The sequence below is a fragment of the Elephas maximus genome, chromosome 22 (assembly GCF_024166365.1).
Source record: "Elephas maximus indicus isolate mEleMax1 chromosome 22, mEleMax1 primary haplotype, whole genome shotgun sequence".
Taxonomy (NCBI): domain Eukaryota; kingdom Metazoa; phylum Chordata; class Mammalia; order Proboscidea; family Elephantidae; genus Elephas; species Elephas maximus.
The window spans coordinates 62,802,094-62,826,307 of record NC_064840.1 but is presented as its reverse complement, the minus strand read 5'-3'; the positions used below and the strand labels follow the sequence as shown (position 1 = coordinate 62,826,307).

Sequence of the window (24,214 nt, the reverse complement as noted above, 5' to 3'; positions counted from 1 at the left end):
CCTGGAAAACTGTGTGTTTTATTAAGAGAATTTATTTTCAGATCACTACACGGTGGCCCCACCGTTGACATCAACCAGTCCCTCCACCAAAACCAGGGATGCCTTTAGGGAAGGTCTACCCGCTCCTCCCCAGGAGCTTCCCAGGCACTGCCTGCCTCCGGTCCCTCTACAGTGTGACTTTTTCCCTAAGAAAGAAAAAGTATATCCCCCTTTCAAGAGGTCTGGGGCCCCTGAGCGTAAGGCCTATGCCTGTGGGGCAGGTACACCCCTCCCCGATCAGGGAAGGCTCGGAGTTTGGGATTGTTGAGCTCAGGGGACTCCTTGTACAGCCCTCTACTTAGCAATGATAAACTAAGTTGACTGGACCGGAGACCTGGTTCCGGTAGTAGTTCTGAAAGTAGTTCCAGGGTAGTTCTGAAACCAACTGGAATTTAACTTGTGGCCCGAAAGTAAAGATTCCATTCTTTGGGCAATTGGTGGTGAGGAAAGAAGTCAAAGGACCCTTGCTCATGTGCTCATCCAAAGGCACCCGCTGCAAAAGAAAAGGCGGCTGCCTCGAGTACTGGTGTGGAGCCCTGGTGGCGCAGCGCTTAAGTGTTCGGCTGCTAACCAAAAGGTCATCAATTCGAATCCACCGGCCACTTCTTGAAAACCCCATGGGGCAGTTCTACACTGTCCCATAGGGTCACTCTGAGTGGGAACGGCTCAACGGCAACGAGTTTTTGGTTTCAGCACTGGTGGCAAAAATTGAAATGACGTTCATCCGGTGAACGCCATGGTCCCTCCAGGCCAGGATGACGGGTGTGTCACAGGTAAGGGATCAGAGAGGTCCTGTCCTCTGGGGGAGAAAGGGGTTGGGGACCCCAGAGTTCCCAAGTGGCATTTCAGGGGTTGGAGAAGGAATTTTTACCGCACAGATACTTAACTACAGACACAAGTTTTTGAAAGGTAGTACCGTTTTATTTAGTGTTCTAGGACATTTTAGGTTACTTCTCAAAAACGAAACGCAAGAAATTCAAAGCTCCCAAAGTAACAAAGCTGGAAATTAATAATTTTGGAATCCAAAAATGCTGAGTGATCCTTCAGTTGGGGGAAAGGACCACTTTAGCACCTCACGTAGCCGATACCAAGAAACCACAGAGTTGAGGTTGGTGTGGATACTAGGAGGTTAGGTTCTCCACCTAAGGCAATTGACAGATCATTAATTAGTAGTTCTAAAAAAGAAGAAAAGGTAGGTTGGGAGAAGGGGCCCAGGGAGGGGAGGTCTGGCATATTTAAACATTAAATTGCCTCTAACTTTCAATACATAAGTGGCTAACAGTCACAGACCTTGCTCCCTCTCTGTCCTTTTAAGCTCCTACTGTTAACAGTGCTGGGCCCCACACACATGTACCCCATTCACGCAGCACACACATCTCCACTCAGTGTCACTGCTGTTCAGCATGAAGAGCAGACTGACTTTCTTTCCCCTCCACTCTGCTACCCTGATGAGGTGAACACACTGGGACAGAGGGAGGCAGGACACCTGTCAAAGTCCCAGGAATGAGATGATATACAACAACTGGCCAAAGGACTGGCATTTTTTCAGGAAGCTGGCCTCCAGTTCAAGTTCACTGAGTGGTGTTTGGTATTTAATCTGATGCTTCCTGAAAGTGCTGACTGATCTTTCTGGAAGTAGCTGGCAAGGCACTCCTGGTGCTACAGAGCACAAGCCTCCTCCCAGAGCATCGGTTAGGTTGGCAATTAAAGCTGCTTGAGGCAAGTCCTAGCTCTCCTTGTCTTACTGGACTTGTACCCGTATACACACCCCAGTCATCGGCCCTCCAGCACGCCACTCCCCACCCTCTGCTAGTGGCTCAGAGCAGGCAACAGCTGTTTCTAGATAAACTCTTCCCCAAAGTCAGGTCTTCAAGGACAGTTATTAACTGAATGACCTCCAGGCTATCTACATAACGAGGTGCAAGAATGCTATAGACTGCATTTTTGTCCTGCCGTGGTAGGAGCCAGAGACCCTTGAAGTAAAGTGTCCTTCATTCTCCAGAGTTCCCAAGTGGCATTTCAGAGCACAGAAATTCACCCCTCCACTCAAAGGCATCCTTCTCAAACACCCAGTGACATGCCCAAGGTCCTAACGGCAGATACCTCCAGACCAACCTCCTCTCGTGAACAGTGCAGGTCTCGGAGCCAGCTCTCCAGAGGAAGAGAGTCTGCTCAGAGTACACTTGGGCTATCACAGTAAGAATACATTTCTATCAAGTAAAAAAACATAATACAGAACAAATACATACATTTTCAGAGTTCAAGTGAATATACAATTTTCTTTATAGGCATGTAAAAAGATTTCATAGCACTACAAAACACAAGTCATCTGAGAAGTTTACAATGGTCCCCCAGCACTGTAGGAGAGTGTTAAATAACATAGCTGTAGATAATTAAAGGCTGTTCAGATAAATCAAGTTACAGTATTATCCTTCAGATTAAAGTGCTCCAACGTGACCCACACTGTTGCCAAAAGTGAGCATGAAAAGAGATCCAGCTGCCCCTCACCTCTGCTCTTAGCCACAGCATCACAACATACATAGAAGACAGTCCCAGTTAATTAACCCACAATCATCTCACCCCTGCCCACCCCGATGGCCTGTCTCCTCCGGGCAGATGTCAAGATTTGGTGAGATTCTATCACTCCCGGGAGAAGAAACGACCAATATGGAAACGTCCTGATTTCAATACTAGGTTACTAACAATCAGGTTAGCTGAAAAATCTGAACTGGTGCTATTAAGAAGACAGGTGTCCTTAAAAAAAAAAAAAAAAAAGTGTATTAATTAGAAAAAAAAAATACAGCAATCCAAAGTAAGTATCATTCTGCTCTTCACAATTGTATAACGAGAATGTCTGTGAGTCGCTTCATGACGGGAAGATGAAAAAGCAGCACAGGATAAAGGCTGAGGCTTGCTGCTTTTCTACTAGCTTTTACACTGTATGAACTAGATTAAGCCCCTCACTACAACTTCCTGTGTCCCAGAAGTAGCCTGGGTTTCTGTTCCAGCAGGGCCAAAACAGCCACAAGGACCCAGTTCAAGCCCTTCAGGGTCCAACCCCGTGACTCCCCGTGGCCTGCACAACCAAGGGGCATCTTCATCTAGGAGGATTTGGTGGGTCCTGTCCTCCAGGAACTGCTGCTAAGGAAACCACCGGGGAGCCAAACAACAAAGACACAGGGGGAAACGGCCAAAGGAATCCTACTGACGTCATTCCATACCTGAGGGAACCATTTACATAAGTGCCTGGGTGAGCCAACCCCTTATCAAGGCACTTAACAGGCCATTCTAGCCAGCAGGAACCCTGCTATCACCAGAGGGGGACTTTGATCAACTTCCCCAACTGAGGGAAAAGTGAGTCTCTAACTCCCTAGTCTACGTGTGGTATCCGCAGTAGAAGGGGCCATGGACCCACACAGAGCCTATTTCAAGGCTGGAGAGTAGTGAAAGCTGATTAGAAAAGGCAGCTTGTTCAAAGTCTAAAAGGCACACTCAGAGGTTTTCCCTCAACTCCTCTGTTCTGGTCGAAAACAACAAACAAAATAACCCAACAAGAGCCAAGTATGAGAAGCCCGTAGGTTTACATGGTGACAAAATTTAGCATCTGCAGCCAGAAAATCACACTTGAGCTACTCACAAGCCAAGAAAGTATGTGTCACAGCACCAACATGATCCTTCTCATTTCATCCTAAGTTTTATTGGCTGGAGGATATGTATTTTAAAACCTCAAGCTCACAGAAAGAAAACCCCGGAGTTAGAATACACCAATATCTCCTGTGCCATCTGAATCTCCGGCCCAGGGTCAGATCTTATGACCATGTGTCTGGTGGGCATAAAATATTTACAGCATAGTTAAAGGCACAGTGGCATTTAAAGATAAAACCCTGGGAACGTACAGTAAAAGATTCATTGTAATAATTAACCTGGCTTCAACTGGTAGAATTGACCCTTGCCAGATAACACGTAAGGAAGACGGTGATTTGGAGCCTGTTTGCTAGTTATCAGGCATACCAAGTCCTTGACATTGACGGCAGGTGGAAACAAACTCACAAAAACCTTTCAGTGTTTTCTTCTGGGGATTCACATCTTCCCTGCCTTTTTGCTGACCTCAGCTGGAATGCGGAGGATGTTGGGGGTTTCTTCCATGACTCTGACTAGCAGATTGTCAATGTAGTCTTCCAGCTCTCGAACCTGAAACTCCTTCTTGCTGATTGTTTCCTTCTGTTTGAGGACCAACTGGATCAGCTCATCGTGGGTTAGCTGTGCATAAGCAAAAGCTGGGTCTGAGGGGTTGTATTTCTGTGCAGAGGAGAGAAAGGAAGAAAAAAAAAGGTTACAAAGTCAACATAGAAATCAAGTGTCTAAAAGAAATGCAAAAAAGGCAAATTAGTGATCTGGGTCTCCTGGGTTTCTGTGTTTTCAATTTAGGTTGAAAACAGGTTGTTGACTGATGAAGTTTAAAGACTAGACCAGGGGTGGCAAACTTTTCTCTTAAGAGCCACAGTGTAAATCTTTCAGGCTTTGCTGGCCACATATGATCTTTGTTGCAAATTCTTCCTTGTTTTTTGCTTTTTATCTTAGCAGTCACTGTGGAGTCGACTCCAACTCCCGGTGACCCCATGTGTGTCAGTGTAAAACTGTGCTCGGTAAGGTTTTCAAAGGCTGATTTTTCAGAAGTAGATTGCCAGGCCTTTCTTCCGAGGAGCTTCTGGATGGAATCAAACTGCCAGCCTTTCGGTCAGCAGCCAAGTGCAGTAACTGTTTGCACCACCAAAGGATTCCTTTAAAAATCGTACTTAGCTCGCAGGCTGCAGACCCCTGGACTAGACTCTGGGTCTAGGGTTTAAGAAGTATAATCACTGGAGCACTCAATCCTCCAAATGAGTGTCCATGCCTCCCTGGACACTAAGAGCTCGCACAGGCCAGCATCAGTGCAGAGCTGAACGACGAGCCCCAAGCCCGACGGGGCCCAACAAAAAACAGGAAGACAGCAGGCGAGAGCTTTCCTTCCAACACAACAGGTCGTGTCTAGCCCAGGCCCTCTTTCTCCTACTGCCTAAGCGACACTCAGAGGATTCAGCGATTAGATGGATGCAGGGGCCACGCAAAGCGCTCACCTGCAGTCATTTCACACTCAGGAAAACTCTGCAGAGTCAAGGCCAAATGCCACCATATTGCAGTCATTGCCCTCAGACATCTAGGGTGCACCCTCTGGGTACACAGAGGGCTGTACTAAAGCTGGATGTAATGTTCCCACTCCTGATGAATGAGCAGGCACCCTCAAGAGTTACTGTACTTTACTGGCATTTATAATCTGGGACAACTGGAGTCTAACTGCAATCTGACAAGACCCGAACCATGAGGAAACACAAAATAAGGATTAAATAAAAAGTAACATGTTGTGCCAAGTCTCTAGGACCCACTAACCCACCCACTGCCATCGAGTCTATTCCAACTCATAGTGACCCTGTAGGGCAGAGTAGAATTGTCCCAGGTGGGGGTGGGGGGGGCAGACTAATTTTCCACCCTGTCTGGAGCAAGGGAGAATGAAGAAAACTAAATATACAAGGGACAAATTAGTCCAAAGGACTAACGGACCACAACTACCACAGCCTCCACGAGACAGTCCAGCACAACTAGATGGTGTCCGGCTACCACCGACTACTCTGACAGGGATCACAATAGATGGTCCCGGACAGAACTAGAGAAAAATATAGAACAAAATTCTAACTCACAAAAAAGACCATACTTAATGATCTGACAGAGACTGGAAAAACCCCGCGTGTATGGCCCCTGGACACCCTTTTAACTCAGTACTAAAATCACGGCTGAAGTTCACCCTTCAGCCAAAGATCAGACAGGCCCATAAAGCAAACAATAATACATGTAGCTTAACCACGTATGTAAGACCAAATGGGCATACCAGCCCAGGGGCAAGGACGAGAAGGCAGGAGGGAACGAGAAAGCTGGATAAATGGAAATGGGGAACCCAAGGTCGAGAAGGGGAGAGTATTGACACATCGTGGGGTTGGCAGCCAATGTCACAAAATAATATATGTACTAATTGTTTAATAAGAAACTAATTTGCTCTGTAACCCATCTAAAGCACATACACACACACAGAAAAACCCAACTCACTTTTTCTGGCTTAGGAGTTTACAAGTTTAAAAAAACAAAGTCCTGGAACAACCTCAAAATACTTTTGCCTGCAGAACTCTGAGGCCTGCCTTGAGGGTATGGCAGTTTCACAGGCCAGCAGGGAGGGTAGGAAGCTACCTTCTATAAGAAGCATCCAAGTTAAGAAGAGCGTCAACGATCACTTTTCAGTGGCAACATGGCAGGACCCTACCCAGTCTAGTGATGCAAGCTGCCTACATGTAGCCAGAATCCAGGAGAGAAATCCCACCTCTATTATCTTGGCCAAGAAGCAAAGCATGATGACTGCAATACTGGCTTAGACACTCACACACAGACATTTTCATATATAGAGTTTTAACCTCACACAAGACAAAACCCGTTGCCATTGAGTCGATTCCAATCTATAGTGACCCTACAGAACAGAGGAGAACTACCCCATGGGGTTTCCAAGGAGCAGCTGGTGGATTCGAACTGCTGTCCTTTTGGTTAGCAGGTGCATCACAAGACAAGCTGCACACAAATAGTAAGTGGTAATTTTCTGAAAAACAGCTTCTCCCTTAAACTTTTTTTTTTTTGTAGGCTTACTGAAAGCATACATTCAGAGACAACATCTGGGCCTCAATCACTCTGTTTGTGACTTCAAAAGCAGTACTAAACCAAAAAAGCAGCATGTTTACATTTCATATGAAGGAAAACAGTCTTTGTATGCAATAGCTAAGAATATACCCTCAAGGCTTTTTAGGTTGTATCTCTGTCATGTAAGGATTTTGAAAAATGAGATACTCTGCAAGGGAGCTTGGGAGATAAAAAGATGAAGAGGCTGACGATGGAGGGTTAAGACCAGGCAGGCGCTCCTGGAGGGCAGGGGCCAGGGTTAGCAATTTGCCGACTCCAGGTCCACACAGTATCCGACATATACGGGGCAATGCCAGGAATACAGGCTCACTGGCTTAGAGTCCACAGGGGTGCAGTGTGCTTCAGGAGCCTGGACAGGCAAGAGATCACTATTACACAGGTGATCGGGACAAATGTCAACTATGAAGTGACATCTGAACTAGACCTTGAAGGCTGAATTAAAATTGGTTTTCCCCAAAAATAACAGCTTTTTTTTTTTTTAAATAAAAGGAATATTACTCAACATAGAAAAATCCCAACCACAGAAGTGTGAAAAAATCATTACCTATAATTCTGACACATAAACATTTAGGTCTCTTTCTTATTTTTCCTAGGTTTGTTCATGTTTTACAACTTTAGCATGGTACAAAAAATATTTTCATAGCTTTTTTTTTGGTTTACTTATTATTTCGTGAGCATTTTCCCATCGTTAAATTTTAGCAAAAATTCCTTTTCTAATGGCTACTTAAAATTCCATTATATTTTAAGCAATCCTCTACTGCTGGATATTTAGGCTGCTTTCAATTAAAATGCAGGAATCTGTATCTCTGGCGGTATCGCATCTACACAGCTGTCTAGGGTAAGTACCTATGGAAAGGTATGCATGCCTAAGGTACTTTGTACAAACTGCCAAACGGCTACTGAGTTTGGATTCTGAAATCCAAAGGGGGAGAGGAGGATGTACGTGTACATGTGTAGGTATATAAAAGATTTTTAAATCATAGGAAAATCCCATTCATGTGATGATTTTTAAAAATTATATGACAACCCACCACCACCCGCTGCCGTCGAGTCGATTCCGACTCATAGCAACCCTATAGGGCAGAGTAGAGCTGCCCCAGAGTTTCCAAGGAGCACCTGGTGGACTCGGGCTGCTGACCTTTTGGTTAGCAGCCATAGCACTTAACCATTATGACAATCCACCACTACAGAAAAGTGAGCAACTGTGGAGGAAAGGACGAGGCAAGGAAAAAATACCTGTTAAAGCAAAAAACAAAAAAAACGATGGTGCCTGTTATCACATATTTCCTGCCAGAAGTTTTACACCGGATTTTGTTTTTACATCGTTATAATGAGGTACATTCAAATACGTGTCCAACACTTTCCATATAATATGACAGATGGTTTTTGGATCTAGTTGGCTTCGTTATTTTAAAACAGAAGTGCTAAAGACACCGGAGCAAATAATATACTCCTAGTTATAAATCATCTATACAGGGTGGAGGTCCTAAAACAATAACCAAGGGGAGAAAAAAAAGCCATTGTAGTAATGACCCCACTAGCTTTTCATAACTTTAGCTGTGCAACTTCGTTCCCTAACCTCCCTCTTACTTTGCAACCTCCTCAAGAATGGTTTTTGGGTTTTGTTTTTTGAAAATAAATATTGCCTTATTTATGCCTTATTACAAAGTGTCTATATGGCAAGCCAATAACAGAGTCTCCAGAAACCCTTCCATATTTACTCAGAGTATTTACTAGGTATGTATGGTCCAGGACCAAAAGCCGGGTTGCAGACGGGCAGAGGGGCAGAAGCAGGGCTTAGAAATCATGAGCAAATCAAGCTGCAGTTGCCTTTGCTTCAAGGCAAGTTACTCTCCCAATCGAAGCAGCCCTGGTGGTGCAGCAGTTAAGTGCTCCGCTGCTAACCAAAAGGTCAATGGTTCAAACCCATCAACCACTTCATGCGAGAAAGATGTGGCAATCTGCCTTGAGATTACAGCCTTGGAAACCCTATAAGGCTGTTCTGCTCTGCCCTATAGGGTCACACAACAATAACAATGAAGAGGACTCTCCAAATCAGCACCAGGAGATAAACCCCTGATTAAATGCACTTTGAAGGGTAAATAAAATGGGAGCCAAGGGCCTAACTTCCCAAAAGCTAGGTGTTTGTCTCTCTTTGCAGCCCAGTTACATTCCACACTAAAAGGAAGGGTATACGGGAGGCTGCTGAATGATCCATCTTCATTATCATCGCTTATGCTGGCTGTGCTGATGTCTTTATACTGTTCTTTTGCCCAGTTTCCCGGTAAATAGCATTAGCTCCAGGAAGACAAGTGCTGCCCTTTCTGCCTGCAACACAGACGCTAGCCAAGCTGCACTGGTCAATTTAGGGGACATTCGATGGACTGGGCCTAGCACACAGCAGGTACACAGTTCTGGTTAGGGCTCCTAGCTTTGAGAATGACGGTGACCATCTGCTTGTCCGCAAGTGCTACAAGGGAAGAAAGGGCAAGAGGGTCAGAAGATGCTAACTCGTTTTCAGCAATAATTAATTACTGCTGAATATAAACAAACTAAAAAAAACCCAAACCTGTTGCAATCGAGTCAAAACCAACTCACAGTGACCCTATAGGACGGAGTAGAACTGCCCCAGAGGGTTTCGAAGAAGTGGCTGGTGGATTTGAACTGCCGACCTTTTAGTTAGCAGCCAAGCTCTTAACCACTGTGCCATATAAAATATAAATAATTATTGCTAAATAAAAATAAAGTTTATTTGTACAGACTGCAGTCCCCAGTAGTCAATTAGGAAGTTCCTCTCCACATATTTAAAATACAACACGTCCTTTTTTTTTTTACAAACTTACGGCCATCAGGTCCTTAGTAAATCATCCCCTCCTAGTCCACGTGACACTGAGTCAGAGAAGACCAGGAGTTTGCGACAAGGCAGCATTCTAAATCATTCCAGTTTTATCACCAAAAAGGGCGGGATGAAGACACCCTAAAGCAGAGATCATCGAGGATGTAATCTGGGAGGCTAGTCTTGTTTTTATGGAGAGCGGTTGTTTTTTAATGTTAGTTCATGTTTTTGAAAGAGAGGAAGCCCTCTAATCCCGTAATACTCTTCCTGGCAACTTAGCCTAAGGAAATAATCTAAAAGAAGAGAAAAAGTTCCATGCTAGAAATTGTTTATGATAGTGCTATTCATAGAGAAAACAGAAAACAACCTAAATATCCAGTGATAGGAGAATGGTTAAGTAATTACTGGTATAACCATTTCAAAGTATAATCAACTAGCAACATGCAGAAAAGCTTATGACGTACTGTTAAGTGAAAAAGAGAACTCCAGGGCGTTCCCACGCATGTGGCAGAGTTTGAAAATAAATCATCATTTTGCAACCACCATATCTGTCAATGGGTACGGAAAGTTGAAGTGAAAGCTTGAAGAGGAACAGGATATTTATAGTACCAAATCATTTCCCCACAAATTACTTATTAGTTGTGAAGAAAAAAAAAAAAAAAATAGCATCTTTAGAGTGGAGAACCTGGCAGACATCACCCATGCTAAGTCATCTGCGTTAACACGCCCACTAACGGGACAAAACGATCGCCTGTGCCTCCTTAATGACGCAGTGAGAAGGAAGCATTACTTGCGTGGTTAATTCCTGTCAGAATGAATATAACCTCAACCAAATCATGAGGAGACATCAAACAAACCCTAACTGAGGAAAAGTCTACAAAACAACGGATTTAAACTCTTTAAAAAGTTAGTGTCTTAACAAGACAAAGAAAGGCTGAGGAACTGTTCCAGAACGGAAGAGAGTAAAGGGACAAGGAGGTACCTTGGTGGTGCAATGGTTAAGCACTCGGCTGCTAACTGAAAGGTCAGCAGTTCGAACCCAACGGCCGTTCTGTGCGACCTGCTCCCCTAAAGATTTCAGCCTAGGAAACCCTATGGGGCAGCTCTACTCTGTCCTATAGGGTCGCTATGAGTCAAAATCAACTCGATGGCACAAAACAAAAACAACAAAAGAAACAAGAGAAATCTCTGGGTGACACAGTTAAATGCTTGACTAGCTGAAAGGGTGGCAGTTCACACCCACCCAGAGGTACCTCAGAAGACAGCCCTAGTGATTTGCTTCCCAAACGGTCACGGCCTTGAAAATCCCATGGAGCAGCTGAAACACAACACATCCTTACAAACTTAAGGTTACCAATTCCTTAGTAAATCATTCTCTCCTAGTCTGTGTGATGCTAAGTCAGAGAAGACCAGGAGTTGCCATGAGTCAGAATAGACTCACGAGCAACTGACAACGACAAGGAGGCAAGAACACTAGATGCAACGAACAGCTGTGGATCGGATCCTTGACGGGGGGGGGGGGGCGGGGACTACAACTAAAAGGGATTCTACTGGGACAACTGGTCAACTGGTCAAGTTGAAATATGGACTACAGATAAGAAAATAGTATTATGTTGATGCTACATTTCCTGATTTTGAAAAAAGTCCTTTTTCTTAGGGTTTACGCACTTATTTAAGGGGAAAGGGACATGATGCAGGCAACTTACTCTCAAATGGTTTGGAAAGAAAATAATGTATGAATATGTGTAAGCATATCCACAGTGAGAAGACAGAGAAAGTGCAAGGGAGAGAATGATAAAGCCAACTGGTAAAATGTTACCAACTGGTAAATCAGGATGAAGGACACACAGTTCTTTGTACTATGCTTGCAACTTTTTTTTATCGCTTTGAAATGATTTCAAAATAAAGTCACAAAAAAAGTACATTCACATAGTGAATACAACGACAATGATATATTCTTACTGAAAGGTAAGAAAGGACACGTGGGAACTGAAACACCTGCTTTGAATGGGCCAGATTGTAGATGACATTTTCTTCTCACCAAAAAGAAGTGTTGGAGTCAACCATGCTCCTTGAGACATAAAAAAAAATTAAACAATAACTAAATAACTATCAGGGAAAGAGTAATTATCCAGTGGAAAATCTAGGGGCTTTCAAAGGCTATCCAAAGACACCAGAAGTATGATTAAACTAGTCCTGTCATTACCTGTTACCAGGGTGATGTAAATAATGGTGGCTCTAGACATTTTTGGTAGAATCCTAACTACCATGCCACCTTCTTAGAGAAGACATACCTTCATCATGGCTTCATTGATCAAGTTCTCACTGATGATGGTGGCAGTTCCCAAACTGGAGTTAGCAACCTTCGTGGCTGTTGTGTTCATTGGCTTCACAGGATGAAGTCTAAAGAGAAGGAGAAAAGGGACCCTTAGACCTCTCAGTAATGGCAGAACTGAGAAACTGCCCATCTCAAAGATGGCAGCCAGAAAGATCGACAAGGAAGGCAACTGGCGACATGCTGTGTTCACATCTCCAATCCAACACATGCCAATGTCTAAGGTCCTGTGAAATGAAAGAAGTCAGAACCAAGCAGCCACATGCAAGCCAGCAAAGCATACCCTTGGTCAGGTGTCTTGATATTTACACAAGACCTTTATCTCATGAATACCAGGAGAACATAAAAGGCAGTCTCTTACTTTGGGAAAGGAGCTCTGGTGGCACAGTGGTTAAAGCGCTCGGCTGCTAACCGAAAGGTCAGCAGTTCGAAACCCCCAGTGGCTCTGTGGGTGAAAGATGTGGCAGTCTGCTTCCGTAAAGATTTAAAGCCTCAGAAACTGTACAGGGCAGCTGGACTCTGTCCTATAGGATTTTGTGAGTCAGAATCGACTCGACAGCAGGGGGTTGCTTTTTGGAGGTAACTATAACCTATGATTCCACCCTGCAAGTCCCTGCAGGGCCTATGTTCTTCAACAGTAAAAAGTTCAGAAGAAACATGCCAGCTTTACATCAGGCAGTGCTTAAATTAAAGGAAGTTTTCACACTGCTAGATTCTACCACTTAATCTCAGCACGTTTCTGAGACTATTGAGATACTGGTCACAGAACATTGCTACAATTTCAGAGCTCAAGATCTGACTGCAGGACAATTCCTAAACTATCTTTGAAGACTACTACTGTGTTCTTGCTAAAACACAGGGGGGTCTTGAGGTATTCCCACCACGGGGGGAAGCCCTTTAAAATAGGCCCTACCAACAAAACAGACTGGTTATAACATCAGAACCTCTGTGTGGCTAGAAAGCCAAAACCTCTGCAGTTAAAAAGCCAAGAGGAGGAACATGGCTCACATTTATGAAGACAATCTTGCCCGTCTCTCACCTGTGCTTGGCTGACCAAGTTCCAGCGCCTGGCTGAGCTGAGACTGGATGTGTCTCTGAGGGTGAGACCCAGGCCTGAAGAAGCGGCTTCCTCTTCCCAGAATTTTCAACTTTAGCAGCGGAGCCCTCTGCTGTGGCTTTTTGGGGAGATTCTGCTGAACTAGTGTGGTGAGTGTTAGAATGTGGAGAGCTAGGGAGAGAGTGTGTGGCAGAAAAGGGCTCAGAGAGGGAAGGACTGGAAACGGGAGGGTCCAGGGACGTGCCAGGAGGCTGGCTTGGCCTCTCATTTCCCTCCAGTTTTTCTTCCTCACTGCCGCCAGGACCTGGCAGCTGTTTATCCAAGCTGGAGCTCTTGCCAAGATGTGCTTCATGAATTCCTAAAGCTGCCATTTGCTCTGAAGAAGTTGTAACAGATGCTTTAGACCTGAAGTCATGAGGGCTCTCTGCAGGCACTGCAGAACCATCTCCCACATCACTCGGTCCCTTTTTCTTCTCAGGACAGGGAGGTAACATGCTCAAGGAGGATGCTCCTACTTCCAGAGCTGCCACCCTTGCTGTCTCTCTGACACCTTCAACCTGGTCTACTCTTTCATCATCCGATGCGACTTCAGGAATGGAAGGCAGCGTTAGGTTCAGATCGGCCATGACTGGAGATTTAACATCCGCGGCAGATTGAAGATCACTCAGGGGATCAGACAACAGGCCTTCATGATCACTGGCTTTGCTCTGATACTGCTCCATGAGGGTATCGTCTCCCGCTGTTCTAATGGGTACAGTGTCTTTCTCTGAGCTTGCTTCACTCATGGGGGCTTCTGAGAAACTCTCCTCATGCTCCACCATGGGAGCCAACACACCACAGTCCAACAGCCCAGGCTCAGCCACAGCTTCCCTCTCTGAGCCTTCTGTGTGGGGAGACTTAGAGGGCTCCCCGCCACACACACTTTCAGCAGCAGCCCTTTCACGGTTCAGTTCCTGGGAGTTACTTCTGTCTTCTTCCATCCATCCAGTGGACCTCTCCACCTCCTCTTCTGTGAAGAGCTGCTCAGAAAATGACACACGCTTCTGGACTTTCTTTTGGCCTTTGCTGGCATTCAGATCCATCTCTTCATGTTTCTGTGTCACCGAATCAAGTGGGGGGACTGATTCTCCCATTTTAAGAGGGGGTGCCACCTCTTCAGTTGCAGAACTCACCTCATCTTCTTTAAATTTGTTTTCCACCCAAGATCTAGACTGAGTCTCAGAGTCTGTGCTTTCCCCCATGTGTGGCTTCCCCACTGAGCTTTCAGTTCTGCCACTTCTGACTGAAAGGGCAAATGTTTTTTCTTGGGCCTCTTCAGATGAAGGGATGGAGTCTTGTTCTGGCGGGGAAAACCTCAGAAGCTCCCCTTTTTGCCCCGCTTCAGGCTGCTCCAGGAGAGAGTTTTCGGGTTCCTCATTGCTGGTATTCTTCCCTATCTCTAACTCATCGGTCTTCCCCACTGGGGAGTCTTCTGCCCCTTTACACACCGGATCGGGTGGCTGTTTGGAAAGTGATCCCAAGGCAGAAGAAACAGTATTTGGAACTTGCGTTACACTCTCCATTTGCAACTCTGCTTTAAGGTGCAGAGATGGTTCTTCAGAACTGGCCTGGCCCTTGTCTGTGTAAGGCCAGGTTTCAATAGGAGTGGATGTGGAAATGGGAGCTGGTATGGGAGATAAGAGAGAGGAGAAGACAGAAGGACTTTCAGAGGACTGTGTCTCTGAATCACGCCCCAATTCAGTAGGGAGAGGGGTCTGACCAGAATCGGACGAGAGAGTGGAAAAAAAGAGAGGCGAGTCAGGGGAAGAAGGAAGCCCGGCTTTGGGTTGAGCCTCTGGAGACACGTCCAGTCTGTAAAAAGGACAAAATAAAGTCTGCAGGTCAGTTGCAGATGCATCGTAAGAAACCAAAATAAATAAATAAAACTAAAGTTGTTCAAAAGGGGAGAACTTTTTTACTTTTGGGGCAGAATCTTAACAAACTAAAGAAAGAACACCAATACTTAACATACGAAAGGGCCACTTTCATCACCAAGCACATCTGCAACACAGAGGTCTGCTGCAACAGAAATGGAAAGATCCTAAAGCAACAGCCTACGGCTTCTTTCGGTGATCAACACAGAACCCTAGCATTGGGTTACTGCAGGGCGACAAGCATCTAAAAAGTTCAAAGCAGTAGAAGATGTATCATGAGACAACAGGCCCAGATTCTGAAGAGGAACTGGGTGTGTGTGTGTGTGTGTCAGACCAAAGTAAGCAGAATCTCCAAAACAAAGCCTCTCACACCCCAGGCCACAGAGGTACTGTCGACGTGAATGTGAGTCATGCCAAAAGCAGAAATTCCCCAAGGTCCACCTGGGCTCTTGCAACAGCAGGCAAAGTAAACACAGAGAGAACTGTTGCAACACACTCAAGAGTGGACCTCGTGCCAGCAAACCAATACGGCAATGTGCAAAGAGAAAACATTTGCCTCTGAGGAAGATCTGCAAGAAGAGCTTAAGAAACACACATTCTGCACCTGTCACAACCCAAATCTAGTATTCCCAACTTGCAACACTCAGAACCTGCTAGGGACCACGGCATGAACTTCCACTGGGGTCTGACTGTCATACTGAGAGGGACAGGCTATGCCTGCTGGACCAGTGGCTTTGGGCTGGGCAACATTATTTTGATTTGTGTGGGGCAGGTTAGGCAGGTAGCAGGGACTGGTTAAAAAAAAACGACTCAGACTAGTACACCTTTGGCATAGATGTGTACCGCCAGGGAATAAGCAAGGTGCGCTTTAATGGTAGGCTTTGCTGAATACCATGAGTAGTGAGGTGGGAGGCCCTGCATGAGAAGAGCCAAGACTCACCTAGGTTTGACAGCTTTGGTCTGGGGAGCCCTTGCAGAGAGGACAGGTGGTTTAGGTTCAGATCTGGACTCTGGCTCAGCTTCTGGTTCTGTGATCTGTATTTCTTCAAAGGGGTTTAGAGATTTACCCCGTCCGGAGACAAGAGCTGGAGTATCTTTCTCAGACTGTCTCATAACGTCTTTAACAGGCTCCAACCCATCCTGCTTTGGTTTGATTTCTGGGGGCACGCCCTCCTTCTCCTTCACTGGGATGGTAGCAGGGCTTTCGCCTTCACTGCCCTTAGTCACATCCTTCTTTCCTGTCACCAGAGAAAGCAAAGAGGGCTTCTTGTTCTCCTGCTTCTTGCTTTCTTTGGTTTCTTTTGCAGTCTCCAAGTTCCCTGGGGCCAGGTTTCCCCTAACGTCCCCACTAGCCACTGGTCGGTAGGATGGCAGAGACATGGATTTCAAAGAGTCTTGTGTGGAAGATTCGGAGGGCTGCCTGTCGGATGCCACTCCACCTGCTTCCCCAGGCTCCTTCCAAGACCGAGGAGCGAGGTTTTCTGTGGATGAGAACAAATGCTTCCTCGTGAAGCCCTGGGGGGACGGGGAGGAGGAAGGGCTGCTGTCCTTGGTGTCACTCTTGGATTCTGGCTGCTCCAGGTAAACATGGTTCCCATTGATACAGACATTAGAGCGGGAAAGGGTGTCATTCTTTGACCGAAGGCCACCGAGAAAGGAGAGTCCTTCCTTTTTGGACAGGCTGAAGTTGATCTGGTTCAGTTGCTTGGAATCTGCACTTGTTGTTCTCTTGTCAGTCATGACTATGGGGAGAAAAACAAAAACAGAAAGGGATAAGAAGTTGAACAAGTGGTTCACAACTGGGGAGGGGGTATCCGTCAATGTCTGGATACATTTTTGGTTGCCACAACTAGTGGGGTGCTACTGGCATCTAGTGGGTAGTCAGCGATGCTGCTAAACGTCCTGTAATGTACAGCACAGCCCTCCCACCACCCATAACAAGGAATTATCCAGTCCAAAATGTCCATAGTGCTAAAGGTGAGAAACCCTGTGTTAAACCAATGAAAAGGGCAACACTCTCGGTGGAGTAACATAATCTGGCCAATAGTAAGGATTTGGTAATTAAAATTGAAGTTCAAAATACAGTTAATTCAGAGTAGAAGGAAGTGGATTCTTTAGCTTCCACTAGAATGTATCCCATGAGGGTTAAAGCACAAAATAGAAGCTCAATAAATAGCTGATAAATTAATGAAATACTACACTATAAGGTTATATAATTACTATAATGTTTTACCCTTTTTAAAAAAACATTGATAAACTTTGTTAGCTTACAAAATGTGTCCTAATACACCTTAGTTACAAAACCAGGCCTTTTTTTTTTTTTTTGGTGAAAATATACACAACAGTTCATAAACCCATTCAACAATTTCCACATGTACAGTTCAATGACATTCGTTATATTCTTCACAATGCATCACCATTCTTGCTATCTCTCCCTATATTTTCACCACCATTGACTTAGGCTCACTACCCCATAAACTACTCATCTATTCGTTAAAGTTACTATTGTCAATTTCATCTGATATAGATAATCCTTTACAAGAGCACAACGCTCAAGGTGAACATTTTTTATTAGTTCAGCTAAACCACTGTTTAGTTTGAAGATGATTTCAGGGGATAGTTTCAGTTCAAGGCTCAAAAATTTTCTCAGGGCAAGAAATCTGGGAGTTCCTCCAATCTCAATTGGTCCAGTAAGTTTGGATTCTTTAAGAAATTTGAAATTCTGTTCCACATTTTTTCCCCTTTGGATCAGAACTCTTCTATTGAGTCCTTGACCAAAAAGTTCAGTAAGGGTAGTTGGGCGCCATCCAGTTCTTATGGTCTCATGGCAAAGGAGTCAGTAGTTCATGGAAGCAACTAGACCAGTACCAGGCATTTTTAAAAGTATTTATACATTCTTAGAAACCAGAGGGCTTAGAAGATAGAGAGGGCCGCCTAACCAAGATTAAGATACCCCATCATCTTCATTCTCATCCTCATCATCTTGGTAAATAAGAGCTGAATTAAAATCTCTTCTTTAAAACGTGTTTTTGGTGCGCATGCACACACGTGCGCACGCACGCATGCACACACACACGCACACACAATGCGTTTGTTTCTTCTCTCCCAAAGCAAGTAGGCTAAGTTAAGGAAGAAAAACCCAGTGAGAAGAAGGAAGAAACTCACTGTCTGAGGTGGAAGAGGAGTCGTCCTCATTGTCTTCATCTTCCCACCGGGACTGAAAGTCTCCAGGACGAAGCAGCACTCTGTCTGACTTGGAAGTAGGCAGGACGGACATGGACTGGGAGAGTGGTGTTTTCTGCAGATTAGACTTGGAGAACAAGGTCTTGATCTTTGATTTCTTTTTCTTGTCTTTGTTAGAAGACTCATCATCACTGTCAGCTGAGGGTGTCACGCTGGGGACAATGGCAGAAGCGGAATCGGATACGCTATCCTTATTCTTCCCCTTGATCTTGTCTTTTAGTTTTCCAAATGGGTTCCGAGACTTATCTTTCATGGAAAGGTCAAACATGCTAGCAGTCATGTTGTTTCTCATAAACTGGATGTCAACCTCAATTGCTCCTCGCTCTTTATCCTTCTTTCCTGGTTTGGATTTCAAGGTATACCACCTACAAGGAGAAAGGCTGAGAGGTTACCTTTGAACTGAAGAGCCTGAAGCAATTTTTTTTAACTGTGATAAATACACATGTATTGAAACAATTTTCACAAACGATCTCCAAGCCTAACTAGCCTCTCCTCTCTGCTACTACCAACTTCAGACACAAACACGTTCTTATGCTCTGTTTTTGCAGGGGCAGTGGGTGGGGTGGGGGATGAGGGCAGAACTTTTGAGAAGACACTCACGAGGCAAAGATCTGGTCTGGTTTTGTACTTACTGTCATTGCCTAAAATCCTGATTCAGTAAAAAGCTATTTCTAAAAAAAATATATATATATATATATATATATAACATAACCATTCTACAAAGTCATTTCCGATGACTGGTATTTTCCTTCAGTAGGCTAAAAATTCAAAAATCATACAAAAACAGCTAAGAAGATAGTGTGCAAACCTATATGTAAATCTCAGAGAAAAATGAAGAGTTTGTAGTAAGGAACAGTCCCTGCCATTTAGTAACGGAATATGTAAGACAAAGATTAATAAAAGAGAAAAACTGGAAAGGACGCAATCCTCCCTAGCTTAAAGGTTATAAAAAAAAGAAATGAATATTTCAATCATTTAAGCATTTCACTTGGGAATTTGCAAACTATTTCAAGATATGGCAAATGGTATTGTATCAGTCCAATGCCACTGACTGGTTTGGCAGCAGGTGAGCACTAACTGGTCTGTCTTAAAAACAATGTGCAGTTAAGCCAACACACCACGGAACTGAGAGAGAAATGACTGCGAAGATTCGGTTCAAAAAAAATTTTTTTTTTTCTGAGCACCTACTACATGCCAGACACTTTAAAAAAAAAAAAAGAAAATCTTCCTTTGGTATTCATTTTCCGTCTGGGAATCTGATCTCTTTGGTAAACTGCAAGAATGTGAGCCTGGTTAGTGGCATAACCACTGCGAGACAAACAGCTCCCCATACAGGGTCACCCTCACAAACTGAGAACCCACATTCTGGCGTTCTTTCCAGTGACCTACTTCAGAGCTGAGGGACGTGGACTTTAAGGAAATGATGATTTTGCCCAAATAAGTACAGCTTCCTCTTTCACCTTCATCTGTGTTTTGTTCACAGGGCTGATCGCTGCCTCCACGATCTTAGCTCATTCTACACTCAGAGAAAAGAGGCTGAGGGAAGCAGAAAACTAACATTTAAACGGCACCTACGACATACCTGGCACTGAACACACTTAGAAATGTCCTTATCGAAGTCTCACAAGAATGACAAAGTGGATATTCCACCCACTACAGATATGAAGAAATCAAGGCTCAGAAGTTAGGTCCTTTGTACTAAGTCATGCAATTGTTCAGAAGCACAGACAAGATTCTGAATCAGCTCTGCATTTCTCCAAAGCTCAGACTTCTCTCTCCTCCGTCAGGTTTCCTGCTTTGTACTCTCTCTCCTAACTTACCTTCTGTGGGCCATCTTTTGCAATACAGACAGAAAGGCTCGATTTTAAATTCTTTTTGAAGCAAGTTTAAGCTTCTAATTTAAAATACTCCAAGATAAAAGGAGAGTGGGGAAAACCCGTAGCTTGCCATCAATCGGTAAATTACAAGATTACATAAAGTCCAACATGCAAAGTCATCAAGAAAAATTTAAACTGGATTAACACAGTGCGTATCCCGGATCTGATAAAATGATGTAAGCTCCAATTTTAGACCTCTAGGGGAAATCTATGGTTTAAAACCACAATCCACAGCTGGGGGCGGGGGGCGGAAGGGTTGGGTGTTGTCTTTACAGACAACTTCACCCCTGCCAGCTTAATGTCTTTCCCATATAGTTTCCAGGGCCTGACCTGGAATCATTTGTCTATTTGTCACTTCGATGTTGAGAGGATTATTTGTATTTTTTCTCTTCTGACAGTCATGTGCTAAACGGTAGCCTAGGTGACAGAAAGGTTTTTGTAAATACCAATTGTAGGCACCTGAAAAGGGGAAGTGGCTGACAGCTGAAAGCCTGAAAGCTGTGGCTCAGATGACCAGGGCAGCTGCAGGCAGGCAGGGTGCTTCCCCTGTCCGTCCAGGGGAGGGGTCAGCCAGGGGCTTCCTTTATACAGCCTCTTCTGTCAGCAGCTACAGGCCTTCAAAGAAGGCCACTTTGACAGTTCCTGGGGCCAGGCTCGCCTTCCTGAAAGTATCAATGCCAAAGTCTGTTTATTTGGAGGGAGGCTACAGCCAACTCCAGAGTCCTCCCTAAACCCATTGCCCTCAAGTCTATTCTGACTCATAGCAACCCTATAGGACAGAATAGAACTGTCCCATAGGGTTTCCAAGGAACAGCTGGTGGATTTGAACTGCCGACCGTTTGGTAAGCAGCCGTAACTCTTAACCACTACGCCGCCCGAGTCCTTCCCTGGGGGCCTATTATTACCTGATACTCAAACCCAATCCCCTGGCACCAAAGTGGAATTTGTTTTGGAAACTTCCAACACCAATAAGGAGGTGTGAAAAGAAACTACACCAACTGTTCTTACTGCTTATTTTCACAAGCATCTGTGCAAACACCTAAAACCAAATACCAGGTAGGTAGCAGGAGAAGCCACAGGGCTCTTTCAGGATGTGAAAACTCTGCCGGCTCATGGGCAGGTAAGCATTTCAGGCAAATGTTCCGAATATCTAAAACTCTGAGCTGGACTTCTTAAAGCTGGAAAGGAGGTCAGGAGTTGCTTCTTCTATTACCCAAGACTATCCCTATCGTTACATTCAAAAACTGCTTAAGCGAGGGTTATCTGACACAGGCATAATTTGATAACAAGGTGAAAGCCGTGGTCCAAGAATGGCTCACGCTGAGAAATTCCGAACACGTTTGTAGGTTTTCACATTTAAGCATCAATTCCACTTTAAGTGTTTCTGAGCCTTTGTTTTTTGGTTTGCGTAATTCCTGCACCTCACGGAAGTAGTTCATAAATAATGAAGACCCAGCAGAGGCCACAGAGCATGTGATACAGTATGGGTGTGTTCTAGCATTACCTTTCAGGGAGGCCCAGGAAGCTTAGGCTAGCTCAGACATCAGGGCTGCGTCCGTTTTCCTGGTCCAAAGGGCAAAGCACAGAAAGAAGGCCATAATCCCAATATAACAACTTAAAAAAAAATGCCCATATTCTAGAAAAATCCTGGAGTCTACCAAAAAATTAAATGATCTCTTATGTAAGCAAATAATCATTTTTACTCATAATTCAAATTTAAAACAATCTCTGCATATCGAGAAAGTGATAGGAAACTTACATAAACTACATTTTAAAGTAATAACTCGGGAATAAACTTGGGGTAAAAAAATCACACAACATGGTATAGAATGACACGTTGAATCTTCCTACTCCTCCTGGGCCCCTGCCTCAGGCTTCCTCCCAGACATGACCACTATGACCAGTTTCTTGCATGCCCTCTGGGGGTGGTCTGGGCACACACAAGCAAAAATACACATTCTCTGAACAGGCCACCTGACCATTCTTTTTGGTCATACCCAAGGTAATGGCTAAAAGTATACAAAAAGTCATTTAACTCTTCCATAGTTTCAAAAAGACATCTTATTAAGAGAAATAAGAAAGTGGAGACAAAGGATAAGGAGTCCTGCTGGTGCAGTGGGTTAAGCGCTCGCTCAGCTGCCAACCAAAATGTTGGCAGTTCAAACCCACCAGCCGCTCCACAGGAGAAAGAGGTGGCAGTCTGCTTCTGGAAAGATTACAGCTTTGTAAACCCTATGAGACAGTTCTACTCTATCCTACAGGGTTGCTAGGAGTCGGAATCAACTCGATGGTAACGAGTTTTTAGACAAAGGATGAACTAGATACAGTAAGGAAGACACATGCAGGAGCAGGCTGCAGAACACAGATCTGCCTCCCAAGTAACCTGACTGGGGGCTAGTGCTTGGACCGGCACTGTAAAATCTCTTAGGCTTTTAGACAGTCATTCTGGGAATGGTAAAACCATCCCACCATGCCAGTTTGCCTCAGAACATACAGTTTCTCAAACACACCGTAAGCTGGCCCAGAGGGCCTTTCCACTGGAATGTGGCCGGGGCAGGGCAGTGCGGTTCCTGCTACTGGGAGACGCAAAGTCTCATGGTCCATCCCTGCAGACATTCAGGACTACACTTGTGAAGGACTGACTGGTATGTCTCAAAAATAATCTTTCTGCAGCTGCAGCAAACATGTTTTTCCTTTAAAGCATTCCAGAGGGCAGACAGAGAAATGATGGCTTCAGAGATTCGGTTCAAAAAAAAAAAATTTTTTTTTTTTTGAGCAACTACCACATATATGCCAGACATTGGAAACAAAAAGAAGAGACCAGTCCTTGCCCCTGGAAAGCTTACCCTCCAGTGTGCTAGAAGCAGCTCACCAAATATAACAAAGTATTTGTAATACTGGGATAACTGCTGCCTACTCTTTTTTAACTTTGAAGCACGGGGAATTAATTAAAAATGAAAAGAAACTCCTGCTAAAATATACAATGTCCTTACAAATAAGGACATTCACACACAAATAAGGCTCTCAGCTAATTTAACCCCCCAAGGCTCTAAGAACTACTTGCTTAGGAACTCTTCAGCAAAATTAGTAACTACTATATCAATGTGGAGTCCCTGGTGGTGAATAATAACATACTCTTAGCTGCTAACTGAAAGGTTGGAGGTTCAAGTCCACCCAGAGACATCTCAGAAGAAAGGCCTGGTGATCTGTTTTTGAAAAATCAGCCACTGAGAACCCCATGGAGCACAGTTCAACTCTGGCAGACATGGGGTTGTCACAAGTTAGAATCGACTCAAAGACAACTGGGTGTATTCAACACAGAGGCTCCAGAAGAGCAAAGGAGGACAACCAGCTCTACATGTTACTTCAAACACTTTAGAAGTTTTTGTGCTTGATTCCAGGGCGTAGCTGTCTATGGGTCCAGCATGGATTCACAGCCTACTTTCTATTCAAAATTTCAACCATGACTTGTAGCATTAATCATCTCCACAATAACCAGGCATCATGACACAGGGGATTATGTCCTTCAATGAGGAAAGAAGCAGGAAGAGCAGAACAGCATGTGACATCCTGTTTGGGATAGAAGATACATTCAATGTTGCTTAGATGAAGATATTTAAAAAAGCAATTCCTTAATTATTTTCCCTATGGGATAAAAACAAAGCTGAAAATCATTTGGTTAGCAGTTGAGAACACCTACAAGCTTCTGCCACCACTCGTTTGTCAACCTGTCGTACTGTGGTAGCTTGCGTGTTGCTATGATGCTGGAAGCAATGCCACCAGTATTTCAAATACTAGCTGGGTCACCCGTGGTGGACAGGTTTCAGTATAGCTTCCAGATTAAGACAGACTAGGAATAAGGTCCTGGCAATCTACTTCTTAAAAAATTGGCCAGTGAAAACCTTTTGAATAGCAGCAGAACATTAGTTTGATATAGTGTTGGGAGGTGAGCCCCTCAGGTTAGAAGGCACTCAAAATACAACTGGGGGAAAGAGCTACCTCCTCAGAAAAGTCAACATTAATGACAGGGATGGAGTTAAGCTTCCGAGACCTTCATTTGCTGATGTGGCACGACTCAAAATGAGAAGAAACAGCTGCAAACATTCATTAATAATCTGAACATGGAACGTACAAAGTATG

General features: G+C 44.4%; 1 protein-coding gene across 2 annotated transcripts in view; it reads right to left on the bottom strand.

Annotated features, from left to right (window-relative positions):
* Positions 1-925: 925 nt before the first annotated feature.
* RAB11FIP1 (RAB11 family interacting protein 1) overlaps positions 926-24,214 on the bottom strand; it is a 35,318-nt gene continuing 12,029 nt past the window's right edge. Inside the window, exons 2-6 of one of the 2 annotated variants that reach the window (XM_049865937.1) lie at positions 18,120-18,562; positions 15,895-16,696; positions 13,024-14,892; positions 11,944-12,052; positions 926-4,338 (exon numbers count right to left, since the gene is read on the bottom strand). In XM_049865937.1, the coding sequence (XP_049721894.1) occupies positions 4,120-4,338; positions 11,944-12,052; positions 13,024-14,892; positions 15,895-16,696; positions 18,120-18,562 (3,442 nt within the window). In that variant the 3' untranslated portion in view covers positions 926-4,119. The remainder of the gene's footprint in view (positions 4,339-11,943; positions 12,053-13,023; positions 14,893-15,894; positions 16,697-18,119; positions 18,563-24,214) is intronic. The other variant, XM_049865938.1, reaches the window with a different exon arrangement.